At 41.1% G+C, this 15,298-nt stretch overlaps 3 protein-coding genes across 10 annotated transcripts in view; 1 reads left to right on the top strand and 2 right to left on the bottom strand.

Moving 5' to 3' along the window:
* Positions 1-3,288: 3,288 nt before the first annotated feature.
* Positions 3,289-5,191, bottom strand: rpl28 (ribosomal protein L28). The gene is made up of 5 exons (XM_061801884.1): positions 5,155-5,191; positions 4,166-4,253; positions 3,784-3,907; positions 3,511-3,629; positions 3,289-3,421 (listed from the first exon to the last, which is right to left on the bottom strand). Exons 2-5 carry the CDS (start codon positions 4,244-4,246, stop codon positions 3,332-3,334), a joined length of 414 nt encoding a protein of 137 aa, XP_061657868.1. The 5' UTR covers positions 4,247-4,253; positions 5,155-5,191; the 3' UTR covers positions 3,289-3,331.
* LOC133491035 (uncharacterized) lies at positions 3,826-14,291 on the top strand. Of its 2 annotated transcripts, none has more exons than XM_061801883.1 (8): positions 3,826-3,960; positions 5,980-6,110; positions 6,189-6,309; positions 6,403-6,515; positions 6,617-6,716; positions 7,920-8,041; positions 9,023-9,146; positions 14,153-14,291. In XM_061801883.1, the coding sequence occupies exons 2-8, from the start codon at positions 6,020-6,022 to the stop codon at positions 14,160-14,162; spliced, it is 681 nt and encodes a 226-aa protein (XP_061657867.1). In that variant the 5' UTR covers positions 3,826-3,960; positions 5,980-6,019; the 3' UTR covers positions 14,163-14,291. The 2 variants fall into 2 exon arrangements, with proteins under 2 accessions (XP_061657867.1, XP_061657866.1); XM_061801882.1 differs by lacking the exon at positions 3,826-3,960 and adding an exon at positions 5,293-5,605.
* The window catches only part of sec16a (SEC16 homolog A, endoplasmic reticulum export factor), a 24,595-nt gene continuing 18,860 nt past the window's right edge, over positions 9,564-15,298 (bottom strand). For 5 of the 7 annotated variants that reach the window (XM_061801872.1, XM_061801877.1, XM_061801874.1 and 2 more), the window contains 6 exons: positions 14,144-14,284; positions 13,970-14,049; positions 13,800-13,871; positions 13,426-13,485; positions 11,598-11,658; positions 9,564-10,474 (listed from right to left, as the gene is read on the bottom strand). In XM_061801872.1, the coding sequence (XP_061657856.1) occupies positions 11,608-11,658; positions 13,426-13,485; positions 13,800-13,871; positions 13,970-14,049; positions 14,144-14,284 (404 nt within the window). In that variant the 3' untranslated portion in view covers positions 9,564-10,474; positions 11,598-11,607. The other 2 variants (XM_061801876.1, XM_061801875.1) reach the window with 2 other exon arrangements.

The raw sequence follows: 15,298 nt of genomic DNA, 5'->3' as shown, positions 1-15,298 counted from the left end.
AGATTAGCGCTGTACCAATGAGCTAAGAGATTGTTTTTATCCCACGCAGTTCTTGGCAGGACAAACCTTGCTGTGATATGATTGGTTGGTGTACGGAGGCAAGTACTCATTGACTATAACAGGGCCGCATTGTAATTATGTTTTCCCTCAGAGGGCCGTTATGACTGTGAAATCATAAAAATCTTTCATTGCCTAATCATGTTTACACGTGGAATTTATTAAGTACTTTTTTAATCACAAATCAAGGCTATGAGTTTTTCAACTATTTGTTGATGTTTGGCAACACAAAAAATTCTTGCAATATCTGAACCTTACGATTTAGGATATGAAAATTGGAAATTTTGATCCAGATTCGAGCAAAAATCACAGAAGTTGATTCACATGATTTGCCTTCGCGGGCCACATAAAGTCATGCGGTGGGCCAGATCGGGCCCCCAGGCCTTGAGTTTGACACGTGTGGACTATGATGACAATTTATTTTTTTTTTGGGGGGGGGGCTGGTGTGTGTGGTTTGAAAAGATTAATTATTATTATTATTTTTTTCTCTCTCAAGCTTTTCTTGCATCACTTCTAACGTAGCAGCAGGCTCAAGCAGGCCGTCGTCAAGGCCACCAGGACCAGGCCGGGCCCACCGTGGAGAGCCCAGGCTGAACCGTGCGGGTCACGTCCGCACAAGGCGTGTTCCAGGAGCACGTGAGTCTCTGCGCTCACCCCTGATACCAAAAGAAGGAGAAATATAATAATAATAATAATAATAATAACAATCTTGCAGATCATTATTGGATACACACCCAGCTGTGACCACTCTTCCCAGAGATGCTGGAAGTCGTCGCCGTGGTGATTGTGATGTGTCGCCTCTACGAAAGTGGAAGAGACAAGGTACAATATTTATGATCAAATATTGAATAATGACAGGGACAGATACAAAACAGATATAATATTGTGAAATATTAAAAATGTTTTCAGCCTATGAAGGATTAAAAACAATGGAAGAGGAAATAAAAAGTAAAATAGGGTTAATTAGCGTCAACAAAAATGTATGTCAATTTGAATCAAAAGTATTTATGATGAATATGCATAAATAATTACAAAATTTGTGATTTTGATAAGACTAAATATATTTATAAATGCATATTAACTAAACTAAAAAATAACCTATGATCAGATGGAATATTATTTTATTAAAAAAATACATGCTTCAAATGTTAAAAAAAATATTGTTGAGGAAGACGACTAAAAAAAACACAAAATATAATAATGAATAAAACATTTCTATTTTAATTGAAATTAATTCTGTGGCTTTAAGAATGTTTGTAAATGTTAAAATGCTGATGGAGGATGACATAAAAATCTAAAAAATGGACATGATAAAATAATGTCTCGAGCTGCAGAGTTAATTCTGTAAATTTGAGGATATTAACTGTTAATAACTTGGGGCAAAATAAAATTAAAAATATACAATACATTTTTTTTTCAAAAACAAATAAAACCGAATCTAAATGGGAAAATCATTAGACATCCAAGCTTGAACACATTATTAAATTGCGTGGATTATAGGATGACGGCAATAAACGTTGGCACCCGGGGAGGATTAGCGGCAGACATGAATAGGAAATGAAAAATGGGACTCCAGTTTTCACAAATTGACAAACTTTCATCATTCCTAACAAAGCCAAAAGGAATTATTCTTCAAAACGCTCCTCATCGAGCAACGGGCGCTACCGTCGGAACGTTGCCAGAGCATGTGGCGGAGCTTCCCGAGGACTTGGGTCAGGTTCTCCAGCCGGTCGTGGAGGCGGATGTTCTCTTCGATCAGCTCGTGGATGGTGTCCTGCAGCTCGAAGGCGCCTGCCGGCAGCAGGACCAGCAGCGCCGGCAGCGCGCGGGCGCCGAGGAGGGCGAGCGACACCGACGCGGGCCCCGGCGGCCTCATGGCGAGCGATGCGCAGAGACGCGACTCCCAAGAGATTTGTTGGCTCGCCGCGATTGATTTGTGCGCCGCGTTTTGATACGGGAGGGGGAGGGGGGGGGGGGGGCTTTACTTTCCAGCGTGATGGATGGAAAGCTGCCTGCGGGCACTGATCCAAAAAAAAAAAAAAAAAAAAAAGAAAAAGAAAGACTGGATGGCTCATTGGCCACCTAAACTGAAGTTGCCATCTGCCATCTTGATACTCCCAAAACGACCATGCCGACCTGTGCAGCAAGTTTAGTGGCTGTGAGAAAGCATTCCACAGGTAAGTTAGAAAGATTTACTTAGACGCTGTTAAAGTTTGTTTGTCAAGGTTTTTTTTTTTAATTGTCCGATGAGTTTAATTCACTTGAACAAAGTTTTGTTTACGGTTTTTGTTGTTCACTGTTCAATCTCTGCTTTGCCGTTATAGGTTGTTTTTTTTTTTTTTTTTTTGCGAAAAAGCCATGTAAATATTTTCCCAAACTTCATCAGTGGATAAGCAAGAAAACATTTTCTGTCAATTTTTTTATGAATTTCATAATACAGAACTCTGCAATTTGAGTTTTTCAAATGCAAGAAAACAAGGTTAAAATTTGTCTGAAATAGGACGTTACAGAGACAACAAATGAACACTGCGTTTAGCATGTATTTTCCCATTGCGAGTCCTTATTTCCAAAAATATATCGAACTGATTGACTTCAAATGTAATGTTTTTGTGACAAAAAATGCTTAGTTTTTTTTGCCATGTTATGATGATACTGCTTCACAGCGTATTTTGGGGATAAGTTCCTATGTCACGGAAATCGGCCCCAAGGTAATATGCAAGGTTTCTTGGTAGTCACGGTGTTGTATGTCTTTCCTTTGCACGTCGCCTTTTTTGGGCTTACCAAGTCAAATTAAAAATCTTTCATGTTACCAGAACTGAAAAAATGTCAAGATCACACGACCGGTTTTAATTCTCCATACCAAATTTGGAGAAAAACCCCATCATAATCCAATCTGTCAATAATCTGTCCTCCACATGTTATGGGAGTACCAAAATGGTTGTCAGTGGCTTCAACCAATCGAGATACCGCTCGATGTGTATGCGCTATCCAGTCGGGTTTTTTTTTTTGTTCAGTGCCTGCGGGGCTGTTGCAAAAATCCATGCCGCGGTTCAACATGGCACGCTAGGGGAAAGCCGATGTTCCGTACACGGAAGCGGAGTTTTACCACTTGCATCGAGCCAACGTGTTTTTTGCACAAATGGATAAATGAACAAAGCTACATTTGTAGTGAACACCTTTCAAACGACAAGTGATCATCTTTAAAAAAAAAAAAGGACATGAAATCAAACATTTTCCAAACAAAAAGCTTTTATTTCTTATCCCCACTGTGCATTTATGCGGTCTTGGCAGCCTTGGTGCGCTTCTTCTTGACCACCACGGGTTTCTGGCTCTTCAGGATGGCACTGGCACGGCGCAGGGAGGCCTGAATACATATCATAATAATAAGTCCATGGTGCAAACTTTTTTTTTTTTTTTTTTTCCCCGCTCTCTGCAATAAAGAGCAAAACTGACCATGCACAGGTCCTTCCTGTATTTGTTCTTGCGAATGATGTGCCTCAGGCTGTTGAGAGTGGCACGGGAGTTCTTGTTGATGGTGATCTTGTCGTAAGAAGTGGCTGGCTTGTTCTGACCTGTGGGGAAGAAAAACAAAACACCCCATTAGCGTGCCAGCTAACATCTTTCAAAGCGCATTATTACAAAGTAATTACATGAATTTTTTTTCCTCCAATTCAGGTTAACAGCATTTGAGCAGACGTCGACTACGTGGGGAAATAAACGCCGTACCTCTGCGCTTCTTGAGCACGACCACCACTCCCTTGCCGTCAGCCGCCGGCTGCACGCCCACCGTCTTCCTGTGGACCAGGCCGTTGAAGCGGAACGAGTTCCTGGACTTCAGGTTGTTGGGCTCCTGCCGTTCAACAAGATTCGCATTGAGGGACGTTGCGCACAAGCTTCATGAAGGTTTGTAATTCGGGTTTTAATTGGGATGAAAAGCATCCTCACATTTCCAAGTGTGTTATTATGATTAATCGGATCATCAGTAAGCCATTCGTCGCCAAGAGTGATGTAAGATAAGTTTGAAACGGGATTTTCGGTACAATAGTTACGAGTGTTTAACGTTTGAACCACTGACAAAAGCATTTGTAGACAATTTCAGTTGACTCACGGTGCTGTAGGTCTGTCCGTTCCTCTTGAGGAGGAAGCTGGAGCAGTTCCTGATCACCATCCACTGCAAGTGGGCCGACATGATGAACCTAGACGTCAGAAGGGATTCAATTTAGTTTTGTCAACGTGCAAATGCCGAAGATTTTTCACACACATAGTCTAACGACACAAATGTCTTATATGTTCCATTTTGTTGTTGTTCCACCCTTTCCAGATTTATCTATTGATTTGTAAAATTCAAGAAATCATGCTATTTTTAAACTTTCCCCGTTTTCACACAAAACCCCTGAAAGGCTACCCATCGTTCCAATTCCAAATTCTTCATTCAGCTCATTCAAAAACATGACAGTAACCTATTTATTCCAAATTTAAAATCTTCAGCTCATTCAGGACATCTTAACTATTCCTGCTCCCTAAATTCCACTATATATTAAAAAAACACGCCAGATTTAAGCAATATAACTATAGACTAATTAAAACTGTTCGGTTCATTCAGGAGATCTTGGGAAATAAATTTCTGCAGAGTTCTGTACAAACTTTTCACAACATCTTGACTGATTATTGGAAATCTCATATTTTACATTTTATTTAATTCGTCAGTATGGCAACGAAATCCAACATGTACAATACAAAAGTGACAGCCAAACAACGAATTTGACGAAATTAGTTATAAGGGGCTAACAGCAGAGGCAGTGCGTGTGGTACGCCATTAACTATGGCAGTACTGTATTAAATAACATAAAATGAATAAACGGTGTGGTGGCTAATAGTAGCCCGTTTGCTAATGCTAGCGCCGGACGGAGAGGCCTAGCCGAAGCGACTTTTATTATCCAACCTCTTCACAACATGAACGCTTTTACTAATATGTGACATGATAAATAATACCCCCACCAATAGTATTTTGTACAAAACTCCCCACTATATGTGGGGAAAAACATGAATTTATGTACTTTCATGATCGAGTGCTATCAACCGAGGCGACCACGTTACCTTTTAGCAGAGGAAAAGGAACAGGGAAAGCGGAAACCGCTTTACGCCGACCAAAACCGAGATTCATCCGCACTTCTTGTTACAATTTTTTTTAAAACAATGACTGTTTAATTTAAATGTATTTTTACTATATTTATTTAAAAATATTGATTATGTTTCTACGGTTTAAAAAACGATTAAATTAAATTGTGCTAAATTCTATTTGATGACGAAAGAAGCGGATGAACACATCTCCAGTTCAGGCGTCGATGGGCCCGGACGTCATCATTAGGCGCCCGGTGTATAAGAATCGTCAATCGACATTCAAGTGGAATTAAATGAACGAAATTAATTAGTTTTTTCATAACGTCACTCGACCTAGATATTATGCCTTATTGTGGGGTCAAACCGAAAAGTTGACGGAATTGGGAGAAGTCGCGAGAAATGAACTCAATATGTTGTGAACGCAAATGTACGTAATTCTATGTTGTCACATTACAGCGTCTTTCCAAAGAGTACTCACAAAGTCCTTTATTTTAGTTATAAAATACAGTTCTATCAATTATAATATTCCAAATGTGTTTGTAGCTGCTCTTTACAAATGTCCTCTGAAAAGGCAACTGTAAACTCGGAAATAAGTGCATTCCAGAATCGATAGGGTTCCAATTACGCCATCTTGTGTGTCATAGTGGTCAGAGAACACAGGTGATAGCTGAAGCGTGAAATTTTTTTCTATCGTTAATTTATCCGATTGGTCGAAGGACTGTGGTGACGTCATTGGAAAACTATGTATTTGGGGGCACTGGACCGTGGAGCAATCACCTTAATTTTCAAACTTGTGTAAAGGACATCGTGTAAAAGGCCGTGACCATAAATGTGAGGAAACATGGACAAGGATGACAATTTGGAGACGCTTGGCGAGCAGCTGTACGCTCGGATTTTGCCCACACAGAGCGAGCACGCCGGGAAACTGACAGGTGAGATGTGTCACGCGTATTTTTTTCAAAGATAATAATAATAATAATAATGATGGATGTGTTTGTTTTTGCCCGCAGGTATGCTGCTGGAGCTTCCTGTTCCTGTGCTGCGCAGGATGCTGCAGGATGAGGCCATGCTCGCTACGGCCGTGGAGAAAGCCGTCGCAGCCCTGCAGGTGGATTTGCCCCGGCAGCCCAGGTACAGGAAATAGACAGACTGCAGGATAGCATCCTGACCCCCCCCCCCACCACCACCACCACCACTTTCTAATATTTCCTCGGTATGTTGCAGCAAAATAACAAACAAAGCAGATGACGACGAATCCGCGTCTTCCGACTCTTTGGGCGAGCATCTTTTTGACCTGGTCGACGTTTACAACACTGGCTACTCGCAGAAAATCACAGGTTTGTCATATCGATGACAACGATGACACAAATTCACTTTTTTGATTTCTTCCTGACTTGAAATCCCTGCATAGAAATGTGATGGTGTTGAATTCCACAAGGCATGTTACTGGAGCAGGACAAGGAGGCCGTGTTGAAGCTCATGTCGGATCCCCGACAGTTGGAAAAGCAGGTCAACGCCGCGCTCAAGACTTTAAAACGGTAAGCTTACTTACTTTCTCTCACGTTTGCAAAAGTGGAACCTCTCAGGCAGTGGGTGTCAAACTCATTTTTGTCGCGGGCCACATTGTAATCAGTTGAAACGATGAAAATCTTTTACCTTATCATATTTACAGGTGAAATTTTGGAACTAGTTTTGGAATCAGAAATGAAAGCTGATGGGTTTGTCCACTATCGTTCATGTTTGGTAACACAAAAATAACGTTATCACTTATGACATTGCAATTTGAAATTTTGGGACAAATTGTAACAAAAATCATGGAAGTTGATGCACTTGATTTTCCTTCGCGGGCCACATAAAATCATGCTGTGGGCCAGATCTGGCCCCCGGGCTGCAACTAATGCTTATTTTTTTCAGTAAATCTATGAATTTGATCCAGAAAAATAATAATTTCCAGCCCTTTATTCCAAAACAGGACATTATTGGAAATTGACAGCGCAGAAAATGCAGAAACATGAATTGATTATGATTGATTTTAGTTGCCACTTTGTTCCGTGAAATGTCAGAAAATCAGCAAAAAAAATGTAATGTTTTAAAAGTCTAATTTTGATTAAACACAAAGATAATCAGTCTGCTGAGAATATTTACGGCTGATAGGCTGACATTCTGAGAATTTAAAAATGTTGTTTCATAGTGAAATGAAATGATCAGATAGTTTTCGATGAGATTATCAAATAGTTGTCGATTAATGCATTTATTATATAATCTAAAATGCCACAGGGCTGTAAAAAACAAGATAACTGTATATTTATATTACAAAATATAAAAAATATAATTGTAAAATAAAAAAATAAATGCTGTGGTCCAATTAAAAAGTAAAATTATATATATATAATTTTAAGATGATGTGTGATTATTAACATTTTTTTTTGTTGGCTCGTGAAAAATTTCCAAATTATTTAGCAATATGCTTTAGGCCAACTGTACATATTTAAAATTGCGGGGTATATAAACTGGTCGATAAAAATGAAAACATAAATAAAAAATAAGTGTTAAGTCTTATATCTATCCTGTATCTTATATCTATGCACCCCCCCCCCCAAAAAAAAATGTACAACTTAAAAACAAAGTACATGCAGTATATAAAGTATAAAATGATTTTGAATAACGGTGTGTCACCGCAGTTCAATTCTCAAGCATTAAAACTGTCGTAGCAACTCTGATCGTTTTTCGCGCGCGCGCAGGCAACACGCGGAGGCGGCGGACGTCAGCGACACGTCGGACGCGGACGACACCGAAGGCCTGGGCGAGAAGCTCTTCTTGCAGGTGGAGGAACTGGACCGGCTTCACGCACATGAAATCACCGGTGAGTCGCAAAACGATATAGCAAAAAAAAAAAAAAAAAAAAACATCCCTCCATCCATTTTCTTTGCCGCTTATCCTCACGAGGGTTGCCGGGAGTGCTGGAGCCTATCCCAGCTGTCAACGGGTATGAGGCGGGTACACCCTGAACCGGTTGCCGGCCAATCGCAAGGCACATGGAGACAAACAGCCGCACTCACAATCACACCTCGGGGCAATTTAGTGTGTCCAATTCATGTTGCACGTTTTTGGGATGTGGGAGGAAACTGGAGCGCCCGGAGAAAACCCACGCAGGCACATGCGCAATCCACACAGGCGGGGCCCGGATCGAACCCGGGACCTCAGAATTGTGAGGCAGACACTTTACCAGCTGCTCCGTCGAAAAAAGGAAAAAGAAAAAAAAAATCATAGTTGTCAATTAATTCGAGAATCAAATAGCTGGTTGTTATTCAAGTGATTGCTGCACCTTTTAAGTGTATTAAGGATTGTATTTATGGAGACACTTTTTCCATATTTTGTCATCATTTGCTTTTTTTTTTGTGTGTGTGTAGAGCACAGGTGTCAAACTCAAAGCCCGGGGGCCAGATTCGGCCCGCCGCACAATTTTATGTCGCCCGCGAAGCCAAATCTACGTCAATTCCCTTGATTCTTGTAAAAATCGGGACCAAAATTTCAAATTGTCGTGTATCATAATTGGTAAAGTTGAGATATTACAAGCATTTTTGTGTTACCAAACACGAATAGTTGAAAAAAAAAAAAACATTACCCCTGATTTCCGATTCCAAAACTAGTTCATGAATTGATGATGTAAATATGATGAGACGATTCAATATTTTTGTTGTAACATAACGGCCCTCTGAGGGAAACCGGAACTATAATGTGGCGTGCGAGAAAAATGAATTTGACACCTCAGGTGTAGAGGAATAAAGTGAATATAGTGAGATATTTGGCGCTCATACATCTTAATTATTGTATACATTTTTAGGTATGCTACTGGAAATGGACACGGGTGTTCTCCGCCAGCTCCTTGGGGAGCGCGCCTTGCTGGAGGCCGCAGTTCACAAAGCGCAAGCCGCCCTTGGCACTGAAAATATCGGAATATTGGACCAGTAGGTCAAATATGAAAGGGATGAGTAAATCATATGTTGTTGCAATTTTGGGATTTATTTGAATTCTGTCAACTGTGACTTGTTTCATGAATTTCACCACAGTGCAAATTGTTGTTTTTCTGAGATCCTCGTGACAATTTTTGCACGCTCTCTTGTCATTTATAATGTTTCAAGGTTGTGTTTAAAGAGGAGATTATTAAAATTTGACTTTTTAATGTTGGGTCTCCGGAGGACTTGCCCACTCATATAACATCATAAATTATTTCTTAAAGTTCGTCACATTCATAATGGTAAAATTATGTTGGGCGATTTCACGCATTCCAAAAACTCCCAACTTTGCCACGGGTGAATCCATTTTTTAATTTCTACAGAAATTGCATTCTTGGGTGCAAAGGAAACCGAAACATTTCGAAGTGCTCGAGCGCAAAAATACCTTTTTATTAAGTATTTGCCTTCATATTTTACACAACCAATTTGCTGAAACGAAAGGGGACCTTTTCAAAAAAAAAAAAATCAAATCTACAAAACAAAACACACACAAAAAAAATAATGAGCTTAGGGACTGGGGGCTGAGAAGTTATTCCATTTAAAAATCATGTTAGTAGTAAATTACAGTACTTAAAAGTACAACTTTGCTAATTTGTTGCATGAACAAACGTGAATCGGTGACATTTGCATAAATGCTTTCTCATCAAAACTATTCACACAAAAATTGGTTTTCCCCACACACTCGCTCTCGTACAAGTTATGTCTCGAGCTCATAAATACAATCAATCTGACATACAAACAATTGGATAGATTTTTCTTTTCTTTTTTTTGCACCTGTTGCTTCATTACACAATATTTTGATTTCATAGTTGAGTCGTTTGATTGACAGGAGAGCGTTTATATAAATATGTGGAAACATGCAGCGTCCTCACATCCAGTCTTGTTCCTTTTGGGGTGGGGGCACACGACACAGCAGACAATGCGCTACTAGACAAATGCTTCAAATGTCTCCGGAAGAACATCAGCGACACGAAATTATTACCAAAAAAAAAAAAAACATCCTTTCTCGAATCAGTTGAAGACATGAAAGGTAGAAACGGGAGGCTGCTTGCGCTGCTAACAGTAGAGCCAAGAGCTTTTATTTGTACACTAAATGATGCCCGTGTTGTAGTTCTGCTTAAGACAAAAAAAAAAAAAAAAATAGAAACACCAGGCGTGTTTTAAAAAATAGAACTTTAAAGAGTGAACGGGCCGTTCGTCCGGAGATAGAGCAGCACGTCCGCTTTCGCGCTTATCGGCTTCCGGGTAGCGCGGGAAGTCAGTTTACAAGATGGCGGCGTCTGCGGAAAGAACACGCGCTCGTACACAAACAATTTCTAGAGGGCTCGTGCACGCGATGTCACCGTTTTCACGGCGCCATATTGCAGGTCAGACAGAAGCCGAACCCGAGACCTGCTGTCACAACAGATATGAGACACGAACAGGTGCCGTCAACCGTCGTCTCTTTTTCCCCAATCATAGTTAATGAATGCAAATTTGTGGAAAACCAGGGGTCGTTTATTTAAATAATTGGTATTTGTATTGAATACTAGCGCAAAAGATTGATGGATTCCGGTGTGACGGTTTGAGCGCTCCCCTGTGCTGAAAAGTCCCCTTGGGATTAATGCCCATGCGCATAGAATTTTTTTGAATTTTTCTACTATTTCCATATCCTCTGTTGATTCTTGTTCAATGCTGGAACGTACTTTCCAGTTGATAAATAAACAATACATTCGCATTTGTTTCTGTATTCTTTCATTCGCTGCGTTCGGCTTTGCGAGACGTCCATAGCGAAATGCACGCGGGGCAAAAATGAACACATGGGGGATGTTTCGGGCTGGCACGGATGTAGAAAAATTCTACGCGCATGCGCATTAACCTGAAGAAGACCTTTAAGCGCTGGGAGCGCTCAGACCGTCACAACGGCAAAGGTTAACGTGTGGCCGAACACGCTTCCGCGTTCACGAGCCCTCAAAACCGTCACTATTTGGGATTTATTCCTGATGAGACCAGATCCAGCAACAAAGTATTCGTATGCGTCCGGACATTTATACGCTTTTAAAGTTTTCCGTGTAAATCTCGACGACTTACTCGCCGGATCCATGTGTAGATCCGGTTGTCCGAGACAAGCGGAAGCGAATTAACGGTCCAATTTCTTATCGGCGAAAACCTCGACTTCGGCATTTAATACGGGTCCTCCATGCAGAGTTTATCTGTTTTTTCCCACGTACCGTCGTTTATTTTCACCTTCTAAATGTCTAACAGTATCGGACAAGACGTACTTCCGTGTCGTCTCCACCCGACTTAGCATTGAGCAATGCTTAGCTTGACCGGCAACATGGCAACGTAAACAAAAGTCACGTGATTTCATGACGTAAGTGCACGAGCTCTATCAGGTACATTCAAAGAGAAATTCGGCGTTACCTGTTGTGGGTTATAAAAAGGCGCCGCCCCCTACAGGTGCGTTTCTCAGGCCCGGATGACTCTGCAATGACAAGCAACAGTTATTAATTGTGGCCATTGCTTTGATCTCTGTGGCTATAACATTTTAAAAAAAATGAATAACTAAGACTCTAAGAGACAATGTCAAAATTTTGGATACACAAGCCAAGCGCCGTTTGTCGTTGTTCCTGTTTTGAAATGCTCGGTGGACGTCGTGTGTTTCGCTTTGTTTAGTAAACCATGCAAACTACGTGGAGGGTTAATGGAGCTGCTTGCAGTCAACAAAACAAACTGATGACATGTCTCCAGCATGCTTCGGGGGACCAATGACCACTGATCTAAAAAAAAAAAAAATTAATAATAATAATAATAAAGACTGGATAGCGCATACACATCAAGCGGTATGTCAATTGGTTGAAGACAGTTGGCCACCATCTTGCTACTCCCAAAACATGCGGCGGACGTGGTTTACAGGTTGGATTATGGCGGGGGTTTCCCCCCTCAAAGTTTGGCTTGTAGAATTAAAACTGGTCGTGTGAGTTTGACATTTTTTTTCAGTTCTGGTAACATGAAGGATTTTTAATTTGCTTTTGTAAGGCAAAAAAGGCGAATTGCAAAGGAAAGACATAAATAACACGGTGAATACCAAGAAAGCTTGCATATTACCTTGGGGCCGATTTCCGTGACGTTAACTTTTCCCAAAATACCCTGTAAAGCACTATCGTCATAACATAGCAAAAAAAAAAAACTAAGCATTTTTTTCCTCATAAAAACATTACATTTTAAGTCAATCAGTTCAATGTATTTTTGGAAATAAGGACTCTCAATGGGGATGACATACATGCTAAATAAACGCAATGTTCATTTGTTGTCTGTGCGACGTCCGATTTAAGATTTTCCTCGCATTTGAAAATCAAATTCATTTAAAATTCCACAGAAAATGTGTTTTCTTGCTTATGCACTGATGAACTTTGGGAAAACATTTACATCGCTTTTTTTGCGAAAAAACGTCGAACCTGTAAAGGTGAGCGAGAGAGTGGAAAAACAACAACCGTAAACAAAACTTTGTTCAAGTGAATTAAGATCATCAGAAATGTAAAAAAAAAAAAAACCTTTACAAAAAAAACTAAACAGTATCAAAGTAAATTTTCTAATTTATCTGTGGAATGTTTTCTCACAGCCACGAAACTTGCTGCACAGGTCGGCATGGTCGTTTTGGGAGTATCAAGATGGCGGATGGCGACTTCAGTTTTGGTGGCCAATAATCCATCCAGTCTTTTTTTTATATATATATATATATATATGACAATTACAAATTCAAATTCAAGTTTGACCAGTGGCAAAAATACACAAAACTCAAGATTTACTCTGACCAATCAGCACCCGGCAGGATGCTTCACTTTCCGACCAATCCCTTCAATCTCTGTGAACAACATCCGCAGTATTTAAACACATTTTTTGACTACCATGTCTTGTCAAATCCATTTAAAAGCCTTCATTAAACAGTTGCCAAGAGAATTCCTTAAGGACACCTCGCAATAACTTCAAAGAATTAATACGCTAAAACAAAAAATGTTTACATAATTCAGATTCTTCTGCGACTTCTTCTCAAAAGTCGTTTGGAATCAATGCTGGAGACAACAAGCAGGTAAGCGGGCACGTATCTAAGACGTTAGACGTCGGGTCGAAGCGTGCTACTAGCGATGCAACAAGCAAGGGCGGGCGAGTGGGCGGGCGACGACGAGGTCAGTGGGAAAGGCGGTTGGGGTGGGGGACAGTTGAAAACCTCAACAACATCAAAACAAGGTACCTGGTTTAAATGCTGACTCACTTCTCGCGATAAAGAACTCATTGAGCTAGAACGTGACAGCTGAAGGCAGCGGGGAGGGGGGAGGGGGGAATAAACAAGAAAACAAACCACAAAGCCTTTTTTTATTAATCATCTCCCATGCATCGGATTAAGTCGGCGGCGCTAACCGTGGACGCGGGATGGAGGAGGAACCGCGGAAATGATCGTCGGAAACGAGACGAAGAGAGCGAACAAAATCCAACCACCGAGCGAGATTATGAGCCAAGACTTGAAAACGGACATGCCATTATTATTATTATTATTATTATTATGACGACGACGTCGCGTGCCGTTAGGCGTGGAAGCAAACCCCCCGAGCCAGGAGTTCATCTCACCTCTCCGGAATGGGAGCCGTCCAGGGCGGGAGGACCTTGCGGCACGGGCGGTAACAGCGTCGGATTGAACATCTGGAAGGTTTTAAGACGGCGGGGGGAGTCAAAGGGTTCGCCATCCTTTGCGTCTTTTCGCAGAACCACGACCGACAAATTATGTAATAAGCGCTTACCTGTGGAACTGAGCTGTTTGGTGACATCTGCTCCTGATTTCCTCCTTCGCTGGCTTCTCGAGGTTGTTGATCAATGGGAGCTATATAATAATAATAATAATAATAAGACTTCACTCCTTAACTGGACTGTACGCTAACTTTTTTTTGGTTTTTTTTTTTCCTTTGGTCACACACCTGAACTAGGCACAAATAGGTTGGTGGGCATGGGCATCGGCGCCAGGGGAGCGAAGAGGTCCATCGGAGGAGCGGGGGCCATCCCGGCTGCTTTGGCACCGCCGCCGGGGTTCAGCACGTCCACGTATCTGCTCTTCAAGCCTGAGGAGGAGGAAGGAAACGCAAACGCGCTCAAATACATTGAAGTACACCCCCAACAGACACACTCTGAGACAAAAAAAAACAAAAAGTGTATTTTTTGCACAGTGGATGTAAACTTCTGGCTTCATTTCAACTACAACTACCGTAATTTCCGGCCTACAGAGCAAACCAGATTATAAACCTCACCCAGTACATTTGTAAAGGAAATACCATTTGGTACATACATAAGCCGCACCCGTGTAGAAGCCGCAAGTGCCCAGATATTTACAAAGATAGATGGTACGCAGAGTTTTCAAAGTTTTAATACCTTAGCATAACATAGCAAAAACAAGGTAGCATGAACAGGGCTGGTTAAAAAAAAAATAAAAAAAACATACCTGTAAAAATCACAGAGGCGGCAGAAATACGCTAGCGCGGTGCTAACGCTAGCATGGCACTAACGGACGGTTTAAAAAAAAAACGCGGGACAAACACAGCAGCAACATGCTAGCGCAGCACTAACAGGGCCGGTTAAAAAAAAAAAAAAAAAAAAAAAAAAAAAAAAACGCAACAGTCACGTCCTTGCCACACACTAACGCTAGCGTTGCTGTGCTAAGGCTAATGCTAGTTCCACCGCGCTAAGGCTAATTCTAGTGCTGACACGCTAACAGGGCAAGTTAAAAAAAACACCAGTAAAAATCATGGAGACAGGGCAGTAACATGCTAGCGCAGCGCTAACAGGGCCGGTTAAAAAAAAAAAAAAAATAGAACATACCAGTAAAAGTCACTTAGTTGGCACACACTAACAGGGCTGGTTAAAAAATAATACGTGCTGGTAAAAATCATGGAGACACGGCAGTAACACGCTAGCGCAGCGCTAACAGAGCCGGACTTGTAAAAGTCACTTCCTCGGCACATATATTCCGCCGTTCTCACTCTTACCTTTTACGGTTGAGTGCCCCCTTGCGGCCGATAGAAAAAATGCACAAATCAGCCGCATAAACCACAGGGTTGAAACTGTGTGAAAAAACTCAC

The sequence above is a fragment of the Syngnathoides biaculeatus genome, chromosome 17 (assembly GCF_019802595.1).
Source record: "Syngnathoides biaculeatus isolate LvHL_M chromosome 17, ASM1980259v1, whole genome shotgun sequence".
NCBI classification, from domain to species: Eukaryota; Metazoa; Chordata; class Actinopteri; order Syngnathiformes; family Syngnathidae; genus Syngnathoides; species Syngnathoides biaculeatus.
The sequence above is the reverse complement of the archived record's forward strand: the minus strand, read 5'-3'. Positions and strand labels throughout refer to the sequence as shown.